Source organism: Trichoplusia ni, chromosome 5 (genome assembly GCF_003590095.1).
Source record: "Trichoplusia ni isolate ovarian cell line Hi5 chromosome 5, tn1, whole genome shotgun sequence".
In the NCBI taxonomy this organism is placed as follows: domain Eukaryota; kingdom Metazoa; phylum Arthropoda; class Insecta; order Lepidoptera; family Noctuidae; genus Trichoplusia; species Trichoplusia ni.
The window spans coordinates 2,013,542-2,034,359 of NC_039482.1; the positions used below are offsets into that span (position 1 = coordinate 2,013,542).

A 20,818-nucleotide genomic window follows, 5' to 3' on the forward strand; every position below is an offset into this window, starting at 1 on the left:
ATGTATTATCAATGTGTTTCTAATGGTTTAATTGCAGTCAGATACAATATTCTGTTGCATATTCCTAATGTTCTGTGAATCATTTTTATTCTAATTCTAAGCCTTGTTTTGTGATAGTAAATAACTATTGAAAAACGACTTTTACATCGATCCTACATTATAGGCCAACAAAAGTGGCTAATTTGTAGCTGTAGCTAAAAACCGAGTGCCATCATTATTATTATAATCGGTATCTAATAACAACCTTATTTGTTTGGTTTTACTTTTTATACTTCGTATTGTATCTTATTTTTTTCTGAGTGAGCTGTTGATAAATAAAATTGAGAGATTACACTTTCTAATTGTCATTAAAATTACTAAAACTGATTATCGTGCTCACATTTCTTTTCAAATGTATATCAATTTCACATGGGCATGGGCTTTGCTTACAAATTTTCCCGCTTGAAATAGTATATTGGAACTTAGTTAGATGGCAGCATAATCGAATTTTGTTCACACTTTTTTTATATGAAGTTGTCATTCCTCTGTCTGTTGAGTGTTGTAGAAATTATTCACTGAAGATTACCTTCGAATTTGTAGAATTTCAAGAAATTCTGATATGCTTAGTTTTCTTGCTTCTTTATTTCCGCGGTGAAAATGTGTAATAACTTAATGACGATGTTTTAAATGTAGGTAGACTTACCTCTGGCGCCATAAGTAAGGTACCTAATTATTGTCGTTTTACATCTTGTTATAGTATATTCGGTGGCCTAGTGATTCTTAAATACTTGTTAGTGCTATCTAATGTGCAGTGCTGAATCATACAATTTGGTTATTTACGTAGAGAGCTGGTTATGCCCGAAGCATGCCATCGACGTCGCGGTCGAGGGGCTCCGGGCGCGGGCCGGACGGCGCGCCACGGGCCCAAGTCATAGCGCCCATGTCGGAGCGGCAGCAACTGGCGCTGGTGATGCAGATCTCATCACAGGACGCCCCACCAGGTTAGTTCCTGCAAAAGTTGAAAACTTTCCAAGTTTAGGCTGCTTAGTGCTGCCAGAACTGACTTCCCGCCATTTTCGTGTCCAGCCGCTCCGACCCCAGCAGAAGAACGAAAACGTACGAGACAGCAGCGCAACGAGCGTGGTGAGACACCTCTGCACGTAGCAGCTATCAGGGGTGATCACGACCAAGTCAAGAAGCTGCTTGATCAAGGACAAGATCCTGATGTACCAGATTTTGCTGGTAATGTAGTGATTCCATTAAATGGTCAATGTTCTATTAGATTCCTCCATTTTATCCATGTTTCTACTTTTGCTTTCACATTATTACAAGTATGAAATGTATTTGCTTACATTTGTCAATCCAAGAAATATATGTTTGAGACTGTTGATGTTGAATTTTTAAAGTCAATGTTTGTTGTTGTCACATGTTGTATTGATGTTTTAGTTAATACTTGTTCATGTTCACATAGAAACAAACATAATACAATAAGTTCAAGCTAAACCTCACTACTCAGGCTACAAGAATACTTTTATCTAATATGATCTGTGTTTATAATGTGAGCTTGAATTTATCTATGTTGCGATGATTCCTCCCCTAGCACAAGCATGATTAGTTTGTAAGGGGTGTCAACAACAAAACTAGCGATGTTCAACATTTCTAGTATTCGGCATTAACTTATCTTAGCAAGATTTACAGTCAAATCTATTTAATTTCTGGTAGATAGTTATTATTTTAATAACGTTACTTTAAACTAATATCTAGTTTCATTTTAATTTTTATCGTAGTCAGGAACAATACAAACTTCACAGGTAGCACAGTTGTCAACAACACATTCAACATATCACCATCAAGAGGAGTTAGCTCACTTGGATGGAGCAAATATGTTATAATAATAACTAAAATTTTAAATCATAGGGTGGACACCACTTCATGAAGCGTGCAGTTATGGGTGGTATCAAGTTGTAGTGGTACTTGTAAATGGTGGGGCAAATGTCAATGCAAAGGGTTTAGATGATGATACTCCTTTACATGATGCCACAACTTCTGGCAATCTAGAAATGGTTAAGTTTCTCATTGAACATGGAGCCGATCCATTTGTCAAGAACACTAAGGGGAAAATGCCATCAGATTATGCAGCACCTCACATCTTTGAATACGTGGAGTCTTTGAAAGGTATGTTTTCCTAATTCCGATTGATCTATTTATAGTCGACTGTCTAGGGTAAAATAATATGCAGAAATATTAATGTTTTAGTTATTTAATCCTTCATAATAGAGCTAGCATAGTTTATACACTAGCTACTCATTAATATTATGTTTTCATTAAATATAATGGTACAAGTTGACATTATCTTACAAACAATACAATTTGTAAGTTTTATGCCTTATCATTTCACCAACAAAACCATTGAGTTCCTTTAATCAATTGCATATTAATTTGCACTGGACAATCTACAGTTTTGTAAGGTTTCACCATCTAAGGGAACAAATTAACACATAAAATCACATTGTATATGACTAAAAACAACAAAATTAAGGGTATCAAATGACCAAATTTATAATATGTACAGTGAACAACAAAATTTTGATAATATTACAAAAAAAGTCGAAAACTAGTCATGCTTGTCTCAAACAAACTGAATGTTCACCTCATGTAACTAAGTAGATGCCTAGAACATCACAATCTGGCGACTGATCCTTACATACATCATTAACTGTATTATGTGTTTAGATTCGGCATGTTGATAAATCATAGCTTCCTCAAGTAGTTCCATTTAGATTTTTGTTTGGACTAAAATATCTGACTAATTGGTTTGGTTATTTTTGGCCAATAAATGCATGTTGTTTGATGTTTAGAATTATATGGATTTAGTGTTATGCTAGTTGATGGTAGAAATTTGTTAACGAAAACAATTTGTTACTGTGTTGCGTCATAGGTAAGTTCAAACATAATTGCATTTTAGTATGTTATTTTGAAAAGAGAAAAAGCGTTTTCTTAAATTATAAGAATCAACAGGTGTTTGACTTCACATTTAATTTTGTTTGTTGGTATACAGACAAAATCTGGAAAAATATTGTTTTTGTGGTATTTTCTTTAAAATATTTAATGATATGTAGGAGTAGGATGATGATAATGGTATTTAAATATATAATTTAAACTATTTAATACGTTTATTTAGCGTTTTTGCGAGGGTTAAATAATAGTTGTTTACTTAAATATTGTTTTAATAAAAAGTAAGTCTTCACAAATATTGTAAATGCAGACGGTCATTACTGTTTTAGATGCTACAGTAAGTCTAACAAGTATAAGATTCTTTGCTTATAATATGCAGTTATTTAAAGAATACTCTTCATAGCTTGTAAAACAATGTGTTAGAATAATTTAGGCTTCCATAAATGCAAGAGGCAACAGGTCTTTAAAAATTTAATATAACATAATAAATTTAATTTACTTTTTTCACCGATGAGGTATTTTAAGTGACCTAAATTTCTATGCTTTATCTTATTAAAGAAATTATTAGTCCAGTTAATTATGTATGGTTAACAATTGCTAATCGTTTATCTGGTTTATTAATGTACAAGTTTCGGTTGGAAATAGCATAACCTTCATGCATTGCGGATCACTAATAAGAATCTATTATTAATTTGAATGAAGTCTGCCCTTTTGACAACTTTCAAAGAGCTTACGTTTTTTACGACTTGAGCCCTTGGGAATTGATCCTGTACGTCGCAGGGGTCTCGCTATTATTCAATTTCTCACAAAGGACATCCAGACCTAACCGAATATTATTATTATGAACTCCCCGACGTTTGCCCTATTTCGGGAATGGCTTAAAGGAAATCGTGCAAAGTAGAGTAGTGTTTTGATGATCTCTATTACCAAACCAAGTAGCAAAAAAAGACTACCATGGAGTATACATTAAACTTTACAAAAACAATCGCAATTTTCTGCAGAGCCAGAATATCTTAATGTAAATGAAATCAATAGCTGATATTAACGGTATTAAGAAGCTATGCCAATAATACAAGTTTTATTTTGCTACTAGCTGTTGCCCGCGACTTCGTCCACGTGGTTAGAAAACATAAGTTATAATTTATACCTGCCTTCTATCTATCTTGTAGGATTCAGTCAGCGTTTGCAATGTAAGCGCAAAAAATGTGTTTTTTTTACGACCTCACATTAGAAACCTCAAAAATTGTAGCCTATGTGTTATTCTGATGTATAAGCTATATTGTGGTAAAGTTTCATTCAAATCCATTCAGTAGTTTTTACGTGAAAGAGTAACAAACATCCATACATCCATACTTACAAACTTTCGCCTTTATAGTAGGATGGTTAAAATTTTACTGTGTGGTTCTTACTATTTTATTCTCAAAGGCAATTACGACAGAATACAATCAGATGAAATTAACATACAGATAGTAAATTACGTGGACAAATTCCTTACTCGACAATTCTGCGGGAAAGAAGAGGCGAGTTAAAACGCAAGACGAAGTTAGGAGTAAATAAATAAATTCATAGATAGAGTAGTTGAGAGACCTAGCCATCCATTACTAAAGAAGCAAACTGCACAGCCGCGTTTATTTTCAGTATTAGTCGACTATACTAGATGGCGCTACATTCGCGCAACGAATCTGGTTGCTATGAAATAGGTACTCAGTGAGTTTATAAATGGAAAGGCGAGTAAAGGTCAGACGTTACCGAAAATAAACTTAACAAGAAGAAAATAAGAAAGTTCTCAGGCCCTAGTAATTATCTTTTCTAAATCCATATTTTTTTACTTTTTCAAAACAGTTTCAGTTTACCAGTAATATCGAATTGTAATAACTATAAATGTTGATGTATCCTAAGTATTCATTAAATCGTTATAAATATACACAGCAGGGCTGAAAAGGGAAAAACGTAAGAACCCACTCTGCTTAAATTGATACAGCACCAGAGCGTGGGAAATACCTTTTTTATTAAAATTTGGTAAACTGTAGTGGTTATCAAAATATACAGAGTAACTTTAGCCTTTACTAGCCGTTGCCCGCGACTTCGTCCGCGTGGTTAGAAGATATAAGTTATGATTTATATCTGCCCTGCTTTTCCACATTTTCTATTGAATCTTCGCTCCTATTAGTCGCAGCGTGATGGTTTTTAGCCTAAAACCTTCCTCGATGAGTGGTCTATTCAACACAAAAATAATTTTTCAATTTGAACCAGTAGTTCCTGAGATTGGCGCGTTCAAACAAACAAACAAACTCTTCAGCTTTATATATTAGTATATAGATATAGATTAGTATAGATAATATATGCCAATTTTAGGACTAGTATGAAATAGGCCGTGATTTCTTACGCCATAGCGTCGAAAATGGATTTTAGCGTGAAGATAGTTGTAAGATAGTATACATTGTTGTGACTCTTAGCTTCATGCACTAGTATAAACGTATACGTACTATTGATGTAACGATGTCATTATTTCAGTTACCGCATTCGACATTGCGAATATATTTCATTAATTCGGTTTCAATTAATTATTTATTGCTTTAGTGGTTTACGTTCGCCCGAAGCGTGTTTGCATTTTGATCGTGAATTGCCACTTGATCAGAAAAACCCGACCGGTTGTTTTATTAAATTGGTTGACTGAATAGGGTGGTATTTAATTGTTAGGGGTGAAAGCATGACATTTCCGATTTTTTATCTTTTACATTATTTATATAAGTAAAATATTGCCTAATAATATGTAAAAGGAAGAAACTTAAAGTTTGTTAGAGCGAGATAAAGGTATACAAACTAGTTATGTTAAACAGAGACAACGATAGTTTGTAGTTCTATTCTGACGTGCATCGGCCGCACTATAAATTGATGCTGTGCCGATAAAATTCTGATCTACAGTCGACAACCTGTAAACATAATTTCAAATTTTAAATCGTCCAAATCCCTTAAAAAATGTAGTTCGTTGTAGCAAGGTTAGAATCGTTTCATTTCTACCTGCAGTTCCTGTAGATTTAAAACTTTCGCCCTATATATTCTTGCGTTTTCAGGAAATATTAACGGGAAAGTGAGATTCATGAGTTGGGGATGTTTTAGACGTTTGCCGTGAATACTTGACCAGATCGGATAAAGGTATTTAAAAAAAAAATGCTCCTGCACCACGGATTTTAATCCGTGTCCCGGAGTAAGTCACAAGCCCAAAGACGCAAATGGGCAAATATTGTATCCTAACGAAAGGAGCCGTGCCGCTAATTCTTGGGTTATTTATTTTTCATGTAGTTTGTTTTGCCTCGGTTCCCATCACCCCCTCAATTGATTTTTCGCCTGGGCAGTCTTCCGCGAGTTTCGTTCTTCAATTCAAAGTGTCCATCTCGAAAGCTTAAAAAAGCCTCACGCTGCGTTCATTAGCAGTTCAGAAGTGTGCTCGTGTTCAAAAGTCACTGGAATTGGAAGCATCCATCTTTCCTCTTTTCAAAGTAATTGAATTAACTTTTACTTCCTATATTTGGCCGATTTTTGGCTATGCCACCTATTATTGCCATTGGATAGCTCATCATTTGTGTAAAATACCTCTCTTTCTGAAACTCATTCATTCACTCATTCTCTTTCACCGATAAATGTTGACGATGCGAAGCCGAGGCCTGCGATATTTTACCCTACTTATCCGATGCCAAAAAAACTGGATGTTTTTTGTTCTGTAACCAAGGGGTCTTCGTTAAAGGCCCTTTTAATAGGACCCCTCTGTCTGCCCGTCCGTTTATCGACAGCCAAAATCTTTAAATTTTTACAGTCCACATAAACGTATGAGATGTCGCTAATAAAATTACGCTAATATTTTAAGGACTTATCACCCATACAGTTATACCAAGACAGCAAATTGCTTATTTTCGCTGTTTTTACAAAATGATACGTAACCCTTTGTGTGCAAGTTCTATTTGCACCTGGTTTACGGTAAGTTGGTGTTCGCTACTTGGTTCTTGTTACTTTTTTAAACTTATCACAAATTAATACGGAACCCTTAGTGGTTTATTTCGAAATCCCATAGATGTCTATATGAAGTAGTTTTATTTTCCTTAAATACAAAGAAAAGTTACTATATTAATTAAAGCCTGGGTATCTAAATAATCTAATGTCAGACATTTAGATTGCTCTATAATTTATTAATATTAGATACCAAACTATACTTTTATAACCACTATCTGCGCCAGCCTTTTCGTAAAATGCAAATAGTCTTATGATATCATTAAACTTTAAAAAATGCCTCTTGCAAATAATAATAGTAAAAAAAATGTTAAAATAAATATGTGAAGAAAACGTCTTCTACACGTAATGGAACGTAGATCAAACTGAAGTTCGTGCGTTTCGTGAACATTGTCATTCATTCCATCGTAGATTCTATTGTTTCGTTACATGTTTTGTCTGTAACCAACTAAGAATAAGCATAATGAAATACGTCATCTTGTCGAATTTAACACTTTATGTAAAGGTAGTTAAAACTAATTGTAAATCAACCTCCGTTTAAAGAAAACATCTGATATTGTAAGAAATGTTCAGAATAATATTTCTAAGAAACTGATACTATTTTTGACAGTATTACATCCACACATGTACGTACAAAGGAACGTTTTGGGGCGTGTTTCTTAGGCTGTCGAATGATGGCCGATCCTTGACGCCAACTTCGTGGCGGTCTTGTAGACCGATTTAGCATAAGTTTTTATTGTGGAAAATTACAGTTTACGGACGAGTATAATCTTATCAAACTGTCGGCCAACGTGAAATGCAAAGGAGGACGCTCTCGCACAATAAAGGGGAGTTCAAGTGTACTCATTATTCGCCTCAGAGTTTGACCAAAATCATGATGCACGCCGCACTTCATCCGCGGTCGTGCTGTGACCCCTGCGTAAACTCCTAATGATGATCTTATTGACGTGACAATATGATTATGTTAGAACACACGTATTAGTGTTCTGTTAAACCTTCACTCATTGCAGTCATAACAGGTTCATTTTATTTATATCACTTTAAATATACTGCAGAACGTCATGATAATTAAATTTTTAAGTTGAGTTATTAAAAGAAATGTTGTCTTATTTAATATAAGTATGTTAATTACAAATCATACGTCTGAGAAACTGTTGTAATTATCTGTAAAGTACATGTCTGTGTTCATTACGAAAGTTTGTTACTCTGAAATAAATCGAATTGTACTAACAAAAGTTTCTTCTGAAGTGTGGAGTGTTTTGTTTAGTGAAGTTTGAATGGGCCTGGCAGTCATAAAGTAATATAATGATTTTAAGGTAAAATAAAACTTATTAAGAATTTAAATGACTTTTTCTATTTGAAAAATGAGTTGATCATTTGTGGTAAGTTACTTAGTTTTAATTGTCAGTTTAGGACATGATTGACAGTATTTGGTGCACTTTGAAGTAGTCTACTACTTTAGTTGTAGGATTATTATAACACTTAAATGTCAATAACTTATTTATTGTGTGTTGACAATGATGTGTAGTTATCAGGCTAATGACTTCCAGCTATTCTTTAATTATTGTAATTAGTCATAGCTTAATTAGTATGGGTATATGTATTTTTTATGTACCAATTACTTATTTAACTGCTTTCAATTCACAATTTCTTAATGTAAAGTTATAAATAACCATAATCTAAACTTAACCTTAAAAAGGAATGACTCAGTATCAAGTAAATTGAAACAAATTGCACAATCCTGGAATTCTATATTTAGACTCTTAAACAAACTTAATGAAAAAGTTTTAGTTAGTTTAGACATTAGGTTTAAAAAAGTTATTGGTAGTTAAGGACTTAGTTTAAAAGTGTAAAAGCTTGAACTATGGACAAAGTATCTATTACTTTATGACTGTATTTAATCATTGACATGAATTAATTGCTAACTGCTTAATTTTGAATAATCACTAAAGAATAACAGTCTTACCAAATATCACTAACAGTGTATACCCCACCTTTGTCTGAACTTGTTATACCCTCATGATAATCACTAACTGATTCAGGTAAGTATAATGATATCAATATAAAATGTGTTTTATTATGTACTTAAAACATCTTGTTTTTATCTGTTCATAAGTTGCAATACCAACACATTAGTTAATTTATAATTAAAATCTACTAATATAAAAATCGCAAAGCTTTATAAGATTTTCTCATTCACACAGTGCTGAAGAAGTTTGCAAAATATAAAAAAAAAAAAACATAGACTGGGACTGTCATGTATATATACTGTACTTAACTATCTCAGGAAAAAGTTCCTTTTTATGTGGAACATGTTGGTTTATTTAAACAGATAATAACGCGAGAGCAACACACGTCAGTCGGGCAAGGGATGACAGCATCAAAAAAGGTTGCAATGCCAGTGGTAACAGCGATTGCAGTAAGCGGAACAACATGGAGACCCTAGCGCAGGGGGAACATTTTGATGGCAAGGACATCACCACACAGGAAAAAGGGGGAACCGCTGAATCCAGAGACGGTTAGAGGCAACCAAAAAATTTTGAATATGGCCTAACTCAGGGCGCAACTTTAACCTCGTCAATTTTTGGATTCCTTATAATTATTGATGATTTGTAAATTATATTACAATAACTAATTGGAACATCATTTTATTACCAGACGTGTATTAACTATATTTTTTTCTTTATTCCTTAAGTTTCTGGTTTTTAGAGATATCCTGAAAATGCATACGAAAATATGTTGTATAATATTATGTACTTACTGTATGTTGTGTATGTTTGTTTGTGTGAATGTAAATAATGTTTATTTTTCATAAGAATAAACCAATAATGAATACCTAGAATACAGTACACTTATAAAATGCTATAATATCTACACTGAACATTTGTTTAAATAAGCTTACATGAAACATTCACCATTTAATCTTCTTAAATTGGTTACCACTGAGAGGAAATATCTAAATGCTGGTTAGTAATTGTATACAAAACAAGCACTCTTAAATTCTGATAACTGTAACAATTGTGTTAAATTGTTTTGGAGGTGATTGATGCATTTGGGCGACTAAACAAATTAATATGTAGTTGGTTTTTAGAAAATGGGTACAGAGTTTACTGTAAGATATGAAAACATAAATTTAGTAAAGATTGTAATTCAATCTTTCATTGATTTCAGATGGTACACAGCTAAGTAGCGGGGTGGTGTCATCGACTCAGGACGAATGCAACAAACGTTCATACGAAGAATCTGGAGACAATGAAGCGGCCGAAGATGATGTTTCCAAACGTAAGAAACGGAAGGAGACGGAAGAAAAGGAGCCGATGGGGAAGCCCGCCCCCGTGGCGCGGAGTGGAACTGGACGGTGAGGCGGGTCGCTACCGAGCTATACCATACAATATTTATAAGTATAATATAATTATACTTGCCATGATGCCTACCGGAATTTAAAATAGTGGCAGTTAATGTATTGTTTGTTCGAGCTTTTTACGCCTTTGACTAATGTAATATTCGGGGATGAGCTAAATCACCTAAGTATAGTCGAGGGTTCATCACATTTTAATTCACAGTATCCTAACCGGCAGTAAGCCACCGGGACCGGCGAGCAAGACGGGCGCCCTGCCGCTGGGTAAAAGCGGTGGCTCTCAGAGCGTTGGCAAGGGCGGAGCTGGAGGCTCCGGCAAGGGGGCGGCGCAGTCGCAGGGAAAAGGAGGCGTTGGCTCTAAGGCAAACGCACAAGGTTCACATCAGGTAATATTTCAGTCATGATAATAATAAATAAGGTAGATGTTGGCTTGAACACATTTTTTTTCCATAAACTAAGATTTTACTGCCTTGATTGGGATGATACATGACAGCTACTTTAAAATTGTGTCAGTCAGGCCTGCTATAAATATAAAATCCTTATAACAGTGTTTTATTTTGATTAAACGTAAACATAAATATCTTACCCCTTGGGCCCTTAGATTTAAAATTGAAAAGTGCAAATTAATTGCATCAATATTATTACATTGTACTTAGGGCAAATCTGGAGGAGGAAAGGGTGGCGGCCTACAACTTGGCAAACAAGACAGAAAGAGCCCAGTAGCTAGTCCAAAACCAAATCAAGCCAAAGACAACAACGATGGCGACGACGATCCAAAAAGCCAGGAGTCAGCAGCACCGAAAGTCCCGCCGTTGAAGATTGTGATCCCAGGCGGCGCGGGCGGCTCCGGCAGCAGGAACGAGCAGGAGGGTGAGGGTAAGATTTTATCGAACTCGATGTAACTATAGAGGGACGGCTGCAGGGTCGTGCCTCTTTTCCGCAAGATTTTGGAATGGCATTTTTGCTACTTAGAAATATTTGAATATTCAGCTTTGCCGCGCTTTTAGTATTAGTATGTTTTCTTTCTTCGCTTTGTGTAATATTTTCGTAAATTTCCGTTACAATTCGTGTTGACTAATTTTCTTTAGGTGGTACAGGTCAAAGAGGAAGCGGCAAGGGTCGGGGTAGCGCATCGACTTTGCCGTACGTCATTCCGTGTACCAGCACAGACACAGGACAGACATCCGATAGCTCAGACGGCAACTCCGATGACAAGCGAGGGGAAGGAGGCAAGGTAATAAATATTCGACATTATTTCTAAGATTTCTAACTTTACAAAACATTCGTGTGTTAGTGTTACAGAATGCAAAGCCTCATTTTATTTTTATTATAACGTATCATTTCATGATTATTCTAAATACCTGAACTAACATATGCTCATAAACCTACTTTTCGTCCGAAGGCTGGACAGAGAGTCCTCCGTTCTCATAGGGCGAATGACGGGGAGAAAGATAAAGATAAGGAGAGGACGTCCCCTCAGACAGGGAATGACAGCCGCTCCGGGGCGGGACAGGCTCAAGCTAACTTGAATTCCAATAAAAGTCCTCAACCTTCGGGCTCTGTAAGTACATGAGTAGTTCAAATTTTTAACAATAGTTGTTTATATAACTCACACGATCCTTTTGAAAATGTTCAATTCCTTTACGTTTTTCGTAAATAGGTGTGATGCTTATACTTTGTTATTTTTCATTTTAGGGCCAAGATCACGACCACACGGTGTCATCGTCGAATTCGGGTAGATCGGAATGTAAGTTAAACATTTACAAAATAGTTATATTTCTTTTCTATTTTACTCCACTGTTATCAAATACTATTATTTATGCTTTTTTATTTTAGCAAATGCAGGGCATGTGGAACTTCACCCAAGAAAAAGGAAAATTAAAGCATCAAAGGATGGTCATTCGCGTGATCAATCCAAGAGCGAATCACATGAAACAAGCACAAGCCTGCATAACATAACCCATTCCAACCCATACCAAATGTATATTCACATTAGAAAACAGGTGAGTTTCCTATAATTTCTTTGTGTATCGACATAAGCAAAAGAAAGCATATTTTTTTTTTAATATAAATGTGATGCAGTTTTGTCTATATTTAATTTCTGGTTTATATAACCTTTCGTACAGATCGACCGTCGCCAGAAAGGTTTGTTCCCGGTAAAACCCAAACCTCCAAAGGATTTCAACAAATATTTGATGAATCGCTGCACATACACACTTCAGGGTAACGTGAATGCTGACCCGCAAATTGAAATACCCCACAATTTGCCATCGCAAATGATTAACGAGTTTACAACTCAAGAAAAAGAAAGGTGAATCAATTTATTTAACAGTCATACAAAGGCGGATCTTACTGTTTATCTCATTTTAAACTTCTAAACAAAAGTTGGTGTAATTAATTGTCATTCGTAGTTCTTTTCCTTTTTTTAATTTTACTGATTTAATTATTTACATTTCAATAGAACAAGGCTGCGTATACAACATCTAGTAGAAAAAGAGAAGCTTGTGTTGGCTGTCGAACAAGAAATATTGCGTGTTCACGGGCGCGCCGAACGCGCCGTGGCCAACCAAGTAAGTTTTTTTATTTCTGAGATATTCATTGTGTGCAGAGATTTGGATAACCTCTATAAGCAAGCAATTCTTGTTATTAAACAAGGAATGATCAGATTCATCCAGTTTCCTGGAAGTATAAGCATTTCCTTTTAGATAGAAAGTCTGTGCGTTCGTTTAACATGAAATTTTGTTCACAGTCTCTTCCTTTCTCCGTGTGCACAATACTACGAGACAAAGAAGTCTACAATGTATTAGCCCCAGAGCAGGAAGAGAAACGTAACGCTCAGCGCTCCCGCTGCAACGGCAGACAGATTAATTCTTGGCTCCAAGAAGTCGATGACAAATGGGAGAAGATCAAAGTAAGTTCCGAAATATCTGCATTGATAAACCTAAAAAAAATATGGTTTTTATACTATTCTCCACAAGTATTGACGGCAATCCGTAAAAATTACAGGAAGGCATGCTTCGGCGTCAACACACAGAGGCACAAACTCTGCACGCAGTACAGACGATGGGATGGGAATGGAAACTTAAAGAGTGTGGAATATGCGATTATAAAACAACGCCCAAAATTGATCCAGTACACGTGCCTCAAATACACGTGTCGAATTTTGACTTGCCCGCTTGAATTTAAGTTCATATTGCCTGTGTTCATGTAACGTCTTCACGTATGTCGTGTTGACATAAATACTAGTGTTTAAGTTTTTTCTTAATCTTAAAAAAATAATTATAACATCGATTGGTAATAAGAATCAAGCGGAGCTACAAAATTGGATTTTAAACTCTAAATTTGCTCGACGTTTGTCGAGTCAGCCTTCTATTCTCCCGCGCAACATTTTTCGATAACTTGTTATTTATCACAGTTATTAATTATACTGCACACCTATCATTTAACAATTAATAACATGTTACCGGAAGATGATCAAAAATCTAAATTAAGTTTTTTATAGCTATCGCAAGGACAATCACTATACATAATTGTTATAAATGCTTTATTTTTTCATTGTCCTTGCTCTTTCTGGGTATACATGAACGAGTAAACTGTACGTGTATCAGTGACCTTTTCAACGCGTTTTCCGAATTGTAAAGGTTACTTATTTAAACGTCTTGATTACTTGAGCGTGTAATAATTATGTATAATAGAATATGTAATTAATTACACAGTTACTTTGCATTATGTTATTTAAGGTAGGTACCCTTGGTTCGACTTTTGTTAAGTACAATAAGATACGGCGCTATTTTATTAAAATTATTTCTCATAAATTCTTAATGTTAAATTTCTGACAAGTTGTATATATATGTAATTTTATTAAGTTGTACGTAATTAAGTATCATGTAAAATTATTAGACATCTATGTGTCTCTCATCATCTGGCATTGCCACCAGCGCGTTTCGATCTTTTACGCGCCGCACTTCGTTATATTAACGAAATCTTTATATCCATTTCAATGGAATAAAATATATTACATTTTGTTTCTATAGAGATATTAAGTTGAATAAAATCTAAATTAAATATGTTTTTCTCCTCCGAAAAGAAGGTGGACTACTTTATAATTGTTAAGAATCATCTGAAACATCTTGATCATCATATACACTCCTATAACATTCGTTTTACCACTGTGTAGGTCTCAGAGTATGGTTGGTTTTGAGTCGCATTTGTGTATCATCATAAATTATGTTGGTGTAACCATAAGGTTTTGGATTGGATTTTATTTGCAGATAAGAATTGTGTGTAAACGAATTAAAACCGTATTTTAATATTTAACACACATTGCGGCAAAGACTGAGTAAAGGCGCAAATACGCAGAGGCGCTTGATAGCTGCGTAGTTTAAAACTAACATATTCATAATACGGTTTTTATAGTTACCTAAAGTATGGAGTTGTCCCAACTATTGAAGCAATTTTCTACATAATTGTAATAAAATCAAAGACGTAAAGAATTGTGGTCATTTTTGTGATATTTACCTATATATATTGCTATGCTGTGCTTTATCTGTATCTATTAAGATGACGGCACGGCGAGAGTAGGGGCTTTTGCATAAAATGACACAGCATACCTGTCAATATACCCTTGCACAGCATCATTTAAAAATACTACACAGGGATTTCAGTTCATGTACGATTTGTTTCGCTAATAATATTCTCAGGGCTACAACACTTGGGACTTATTCCTTTGAAATCTATGTTGCAACGTAAGTCTACTCTTGAATTTCTTTACTGATCAGCATTGGATACAATACTATGTAATCATATTTTCATACTTCAACTGAAATCGAATTCAAGAGTAGACCTGCTAATACTAATTTCATATATCTGTTTATCAAACTCTTATGAGTCCAATTAGATCTCAATCATATTATTTACTGTGTTTAATTTGTGTTTCCCACCAATTCCTGAAGAAAGAAACCACATCAATAACAACCTTGAAAGTTTATTATTAATGTAACATTAAGCTTTTAAAACATGTGAAAAGACACTAAAATATGTGCTGAAGAAAAATTAGGACTTACCCTTGAAAAGTTTTAAAACAGCAGTTGCCATTTCCAGGTTTTCAATTTGAGGATTTTTATCTTTAAATTGGTAGTTCAGCAGGGAAAATAATGTACTATCTTCGAAATGCTTCGGAGACAGGGCCAATAGTTTTTTGTGGTGTTAGTTTTAGAGACCACTGGAACCTTGCTTTTTCTAGATAACGGGAGAGCGCTATTTTGGTTAGAAGAAATGTTTAAAAATAAAGTTTAGAAAGGATATCGAAACTTGTATCGGTAATTTACCGTGACGTCTTTGAATAGGAAGATTACAATTAAATTCACTATTACATACTTAATTTATTGAAACTAGTTACAAATACGTATTACTCTTGAACATCTAAAGCAATTAACAAAAGCACTATAAATAGCTAATTTACAAAGTAAAATGCATTTCAATGTAACAATAACGTAAATAATACTATTTATTTACAATAATGGTAACTTTCTAATAAAATAGCGACGCCACATGATAGCTGTAAGTATGGATAATGAATACCAGGTGACAATGTATGATAGGTGTTCATTCCTCAAAGTGACTCTGGTTTGGTTGGGAATTGGCCAGCCTTGTGGTGGATCTGGTATGCCCCGTGCATCAAGCCACACAGGGGCACAGCCAAGGTAAGCACTCATCTGGTCTAAATCCCTAAAATGTACATAAAGTTATTAGTATCGTGATAATTAATAAGTCCAAATTAAGCCTAAGGTTTTCAAAGAATTTCTTACCTAGAGAACCATGATCCTTTTTCTGGATTGTTTTTAGGCATGAAAGGTGCCCGTTTTTCAGTTAATCTCACAACACCAACCAATTCAATTTCACCTTCCACTAATGATGGCTGACGTTTATCTTTTGGTCGCTGACTTTGGTGGATCCATCCTCGGTTTATCAGAATTACCTCTCTGAAATCATTTTAACTAATGGTTCAATGACTAAATAACTATGGCTGCAGATTTTAAAACAAGACCAATATAAGCTTCATTAATATTTGTGTTTCTTTTATGTTATCACTGATCTGGTTATGTACATGCTTTACTAAGAGTATGCCAGGTTTAGATTGCCGTTTATGAGTGAGATTTTATAACAATAATGATCACAAAAAATAACATGAGCATTTTTGGTCCCTGCTGGGTACTAGAGCAAAACACCTATCAGTGAAAAAACCAAACTTCCAGGGTATTTATGCGTCATTTACATTCAGCCCCTATCGCTGCTCCTCGCGCTGCCGGCAATAATTCCCTTAATACTGCTGTGGCAGGATCGACGGATATGTGTGTTTACATACTGCCCTTCCTCTCACTTCGCTTTCAAGTTCCGGCAATGGCAGATCAGCATTTGATCAGCAGTTGACATTTTTGCAGCGTCCGCGCTGTGTCTTTTAGCGATACATAATTATGTGCGTCAGTTAAAAATAAATCAAATGAAAAAAAAAAGGAAAGACGTCGTAGAAGATGAAGGTCTATTCATCGTAATAGAACTTTGTAAGTACCTAGCAACCTGCTTAAGATAATATTTTGAAATGCAGAATTCTATGGGGCATTGTATTTGTCTTTTTTGCGCTTGAGCAGAATGTAAACACACCCTACCGCTCGCGCTGCCGGTCCTTTGAAGTCCGCACTAAAAACCGCTCTTTTGGGGAGCGCTGGGCAGCACGAGTGACATTAAGCAGTGGCAAGAGAAGTATATGTTTACATACTCGTCCTGCACTCTTCCCTGCAATGTAAATGACGCATTCTACTCTGAAATGTCCTATTGCCTACCTCCTTGTCTACATTTATATTTGACAGTATTTACATCATCATTGGCCTAGCCTTTTCCCAACTATGTTGGGGTCGGCTACCAGTCTAACCGTTTTCAGCTAAGTACCAGTGTTTTACAAGGAGCGACTGTCTATCTGACCTCCTCAACCCAATTACCTGGGCAACACGATACCCCTTGGTTAGACTGGTTGTCAGACTTTTTCAAGCTTCTGACTACCTGTAATGACTGTCAAAGATGTAGGAATAACAGCCGGGACCCACAATTTAACGTGCCTTCCGAAACACGGAGGAACTTGTTATGACAAAGATGGTCAGCCATTTACGGACCAACCGCGTCGAGCATAGCTTAACCTGTGATCGATTCACTTATGCGGTTATAGCTTAGCCATGAGCTCCTCTCTCTCTCAAATATTTGACAGTATTTACAATTTTATTTAAATCATAAATAAAATAATAATAATAATAATAATAATCTTTATTTCAGAACAATGTCCATACATAATTACAAAATAATAAGATTTATAGTAAAATTTGTGCGCGTATAAATGCTTTCAGGATGTCTGAGTCCTGCTTTTCCGCAATAACCTGCAGGATGCTGTTGGTGCTGCTCCTGACCCTGCTCAGTAGTGATACGAGCCGCTTGCGTATTACCGCGTGGAAGCCGTCTACCCTGGCTTCCGCAAACATACCGGAGGCACTGCAAAAACGGGGCAACCCCAACAACATCCTAAACCCGTTGTTATATTGGACACGTAAGGCATTGAGCGTCCTCTGCGTATATCTGAACCACAGGCTGCACGTGTAGAAAGTCTGACAGTAGGCTTTAAATAGAGTGACTTTAACTTGTTTACTACAACGCACAAACCTGCGGGCCAGCATATTACTTCTAACCGCCAATGCCCTACGTTCCCGTTCTATGTCAACCTGGTCCTCAAGGTCCTCTGTAACGTAATGTCCAAGATATTTAAACTTTTCTACCCGCTTTAGTTCAATGCCATTTAGCTTTATTGCGGGCACATTCAATGTACATTTACCGGGGGCCTTGAAAACCATGTACTCGCTCTTCTTAGCATTGTACATCAATCCATGCTGAATGCTATATGTTTCACATATTGCAAGCAACTGCCTCATTGCACTTACAGTTGGGGTCAGCAGCACCATGTCGTCTGCGTAACTAAAGTTGTTCATACAAATGTTGTCAATCCAGCATCCCACTCGTGTGCTGCTGAGCCCAACTATAAGCTCATTCACGTACAAGTTGAAGAGCCTAGGAGAACTCAAACCACCTTGTCTCACCCCGCACTCCAACCTGTACGTGTCCGAGAAGGCATTTGCCCACCTTACATAATTATTCTGGTTTTGGTACCAGAAATGAAAAATCCGTTGTACTGTGTAGGCACGCGGTTTTCTGAGTTTCTCCCATAACAAGTCATACGACACAAGGTCAAATGCCTTGGAGAGGTCAAGAAAGCATGCATACACAGGTGTACTTCTTTCCGTGTAGTATTGGACAGTGTAAAAAATAAAATAATTTCTTACCCTGTTTCAGACAACTTGAATGGGGTGATCACTAGCCATCCTTGGTTGGTCTTGGGGTCAGAGACAAGTGATCCAGTCCTAGGTAAAGGGGTGTCGGGTTCAATTAATGCTCTGGGCCCAATAAGTATTTCCTTGTCATGGAGAAACTCTCCTTTTACCTTAACAGGCATATATTCCATGTGTTCCAGTTCTGCAAAACTAAGAATACGGAAATGTATGATTACTATAATATTATATAACATTTTTACTTTTCTAATATTGTGCAATACATGTTTTGTTTTACATTTTGTTGTGAATACTCACTCTGTTGGTATTAGCTCTGGAGTAGCATTAGTCTTAGCTTTCATCATATCAATGAGCCCTAGTTTCCATTGTAGACGGTACACTTGCCAGCAACCAAGACCAAAAGAAGTCACTGGAATCATCTGCAATACATATGTTAGTAGGTAGTAGGTTTACATTGATAGATTTGGACCCTCTTGAACATTATATCTAGGCTGATAGTTTCGTAGGAATATGATCTGATTTTCAGTTAACTTAAATTTTAAGAGTAAGTATTTTATAACAAGTAAGTAATATAACAAGGCTCTTCATGTGTATATAAACATACCAATAAAATCCATTTGAACACTTCCCCGGGTTCTTTCTTAGGTTTAACTTTATAGGATTTTAGCACATTAGCTACAGTGGTGTTGTATCGTATCGTATTCCGAAGCGTTATTTTAACAGAATTGTTGTTATTGATTACGAAAGTACGAGACATGCGACATAAAGCAGGAAACATTGTTGACATTTTAACAAAATGAAACCTTTAAACTAATTTTACTGATAAGAAACAGGTGAATCTACTCTAATTTGATTCTTGATTGTAATTGATAGTATTTTTAATCCACGATCGGACAGCACCGGACTACAGTACAGATGGAACTTGCGTGACATTGACACTGACAGACGCCAAAAAAACGTTTTGTTTAATACAATTGTCATGTCAATCGTCTTCCGGTGTGTTTGTTGTCTGTTGATTAACGCAATGTGGAGTTTCTTTTAAGCTTTTGGTCTAGAAGTTCTTTATGCCGATTGTATTTTGGGTGCGAAACAGCAATTCAGAGCATTATTAAATGAAGTACCTCGTTTAAATGAGATGCGAGAGCGAACATTGGGGTTAGCCATTTTATTATTAAAACTCGGAACTGGAGATCCAAACACCAGAATATCGTCTTTAATAGGAATGCCGCGTCGCACAATGGAGACGTTAATAGATAAAGTGCGTGGAATTCTTGTGCAAGATTTCCCTCAATTCCTTTAAAAATTATGAACAAAATATCCTTGGGCCAGCTGATTTTTTTCACGATGGTGCAGTTTTAGAGGATGAGGAAGAATAAATTATTGTAAAAAAAATCGTTTTTATTAATCATTTTCCCTACCTTATCCATACGCATTATGAGCATATTATGAGCCACTAGTGCTGTCCCTATTTGAAATAAATGTTTTTAGAAAGAATTATAACAAGCCGTCATCTCATGACCCGCTTCAGTGTAAGGAAATATTTAATATTGGTATATATCATATATTTTGCTACCCTTTCCCACCCTCCGCTGGGTATTTTGGCATGTCATATAATGAAAAACCGGCATCGAAGTCAGTGCTGGTTTTAAAGATGTAAGCAGACTGAAGAAAGCAACCTGTTTTAATAATAGATAATATGTAGTGAAGCTACAGCAAAAGGCATCTGATAGATTTCGTTTAATTTATCATGATCTTCATTCAATAGCTTTCTCTCTCATACGCACAACGGATGAATTTCAAGATTAGTGGTCAATAATCCAAGTTGAACACATATCCCAGGTTGCTAAACTACTGAAATTATTAATATTCTTTGGAAGATATCTTGAATAATGTTTGCCATTGAGTTAATATCAATACACTATTTTTAAGGACTACAATGCACGGATAATTATGGTTATATAAGGACAAGCTACAAAACTTTTGAGCTTAATAAATAAAAAACCTGACCTTCTATAAATGCGGTGTTTTTTCTTATGCAAAGGCAACACATGCTCTTTAAAACGAGATATATTTCATATAGGGACGCTTAAATTAATTTAGTTACTAACTAAAGTGATGTATGGAAAGCCGCCATAGC

At 35.6% G+C, this 20,818-nt stretch overlaps 2 protein-coding genes across 16 annotated transcripts; one reads left to right on the forward strand and one right to left on the reverse strand.

Annotated features, from left to right (window-relative positions):
• Positions 1 to 489: 489 nt before the first annotated feature.
• Positions 490 to 15,209, forward strand: LOC113494010 (ankyrin repeat domain-containing protein 11). 15 transcript variants are annotated; one of them, XM_026872111.1, is made up of 16 exons: positions 490 to 701; positions 824 to 980; positions 1,066 to 1,221; positions 1,897 to 2,154; positions 9,272 to 9,457; positions 10,111 to 10,297; positions 10,503 to 10,683; positions 10,954 to 11,173; positions 11,386 to 11,531; positions 11,700 to 11,858; positions 11,993 to 12,044; positions 12,134 to 12,300; positions 12,424 to 12,608; positions 12,759 to 12,867; positions 13,047 to 13,208; positions 13,304 to 15,209. In XM_026872111.1, the coding sequence occupies exons 2-16, from the start codon at positions 845 to 847 to the stop codon at positions 13,475 to 13,477; spliced, it is 2,478 nt and encodes an 825-aa protein (XP_026727912.1). In that variant the 5' UTR covers positions 490 to 701; positions 824 to 844; the 3' UTR covers positions 13,478 to 15,209. The 15 variants fall into 15 exon arrangements, with proteins under 15 accessions (XP_026727912.1, XP_026727915.1, XP_026727914.1 ...); XM_026872114.1 differs by having other exon boundaries at positions 11,395 to 11,531; XM_026872113.1 differs by having other exon boundaries at positions 10,954 to 11,167.
• A 449-nt stretch (positions 15,210 to 15,658) lies between these two features.
• On the reverse strand, positions 15,659 to 19,616 carry LOC113494012 (surfeit locus protein 1). The gene is made up of 5 exons (XM_026872127.1): positions 19,286 to 19,616; positions 18,979 to 19,100; positions 18,676 to 18,873; positions 16,105 to 16,278; positions 15,659 to 16,024 (listed from the first exon to the last, which is right to left on the reverse strand). The coding sequence occupies exons 1-5, from the start codon at positions 19,466 to 19,468 to the stop codon at positions 15,808 to 15,810; spliced, it is 894 nt and encodes a 297-aa protein (XP_026727928.1). The 5' UTR covers positions 19,469 to 19,616; the 3' UTR covers positions 15,659 to 15,807.
• Between the last annotated feature and the right edge of the window lie 1,202 nt (positions 19,617 to 20,818).

Excerpts from the sequence above, each read along its gene's own strand:
- LOC113494012 (XM_026872127.1), bottom strand. The coding sequence starts at position 19,468 with ATGTCAACAATGTTTCCTGCTTTATGTCGCATGTCTCGTACTTTCGTA. Across the intron at positions 19,101-19,285 it reads TGTTCAAATGGATTTTATTG|ATGATTCCAGTGACTTCTTT; the intron begins GTATGTTTATAT and ends TATGTATTGCAG. Across the intron at positions 16,279-18,675 it reads TTCAAGTTGTCTGAAACAGG|AGAGGTAATTCTGATAAACC; the intron begins GTAAGAAATTAT and ends AAATGATTTCAG.
- LOC113494010 (XM_026872111.1), top strand. The coding sequence starts at position 845 with ATGCCATCGACGTCGCGGTCGAGGGGCTCCGGGCGCGGGCCGGACGGC. Across the intron at positions 11,174-11,385 it reads GAACGAGCAGGAGGGTGAGG|GTGGTACAGGTCAAAGAGGA; the intron begins GTAAGATTTTAT and ends AATTTTCTTTAG. Across the intron at positions 12,045-12,133 it reads GAATTCGGGTAGATCGGAAT|CAAATGCAGGGCATGTGGAA; the intron begins GTAAGTTAAACA and ends TTTTTATTTTAG.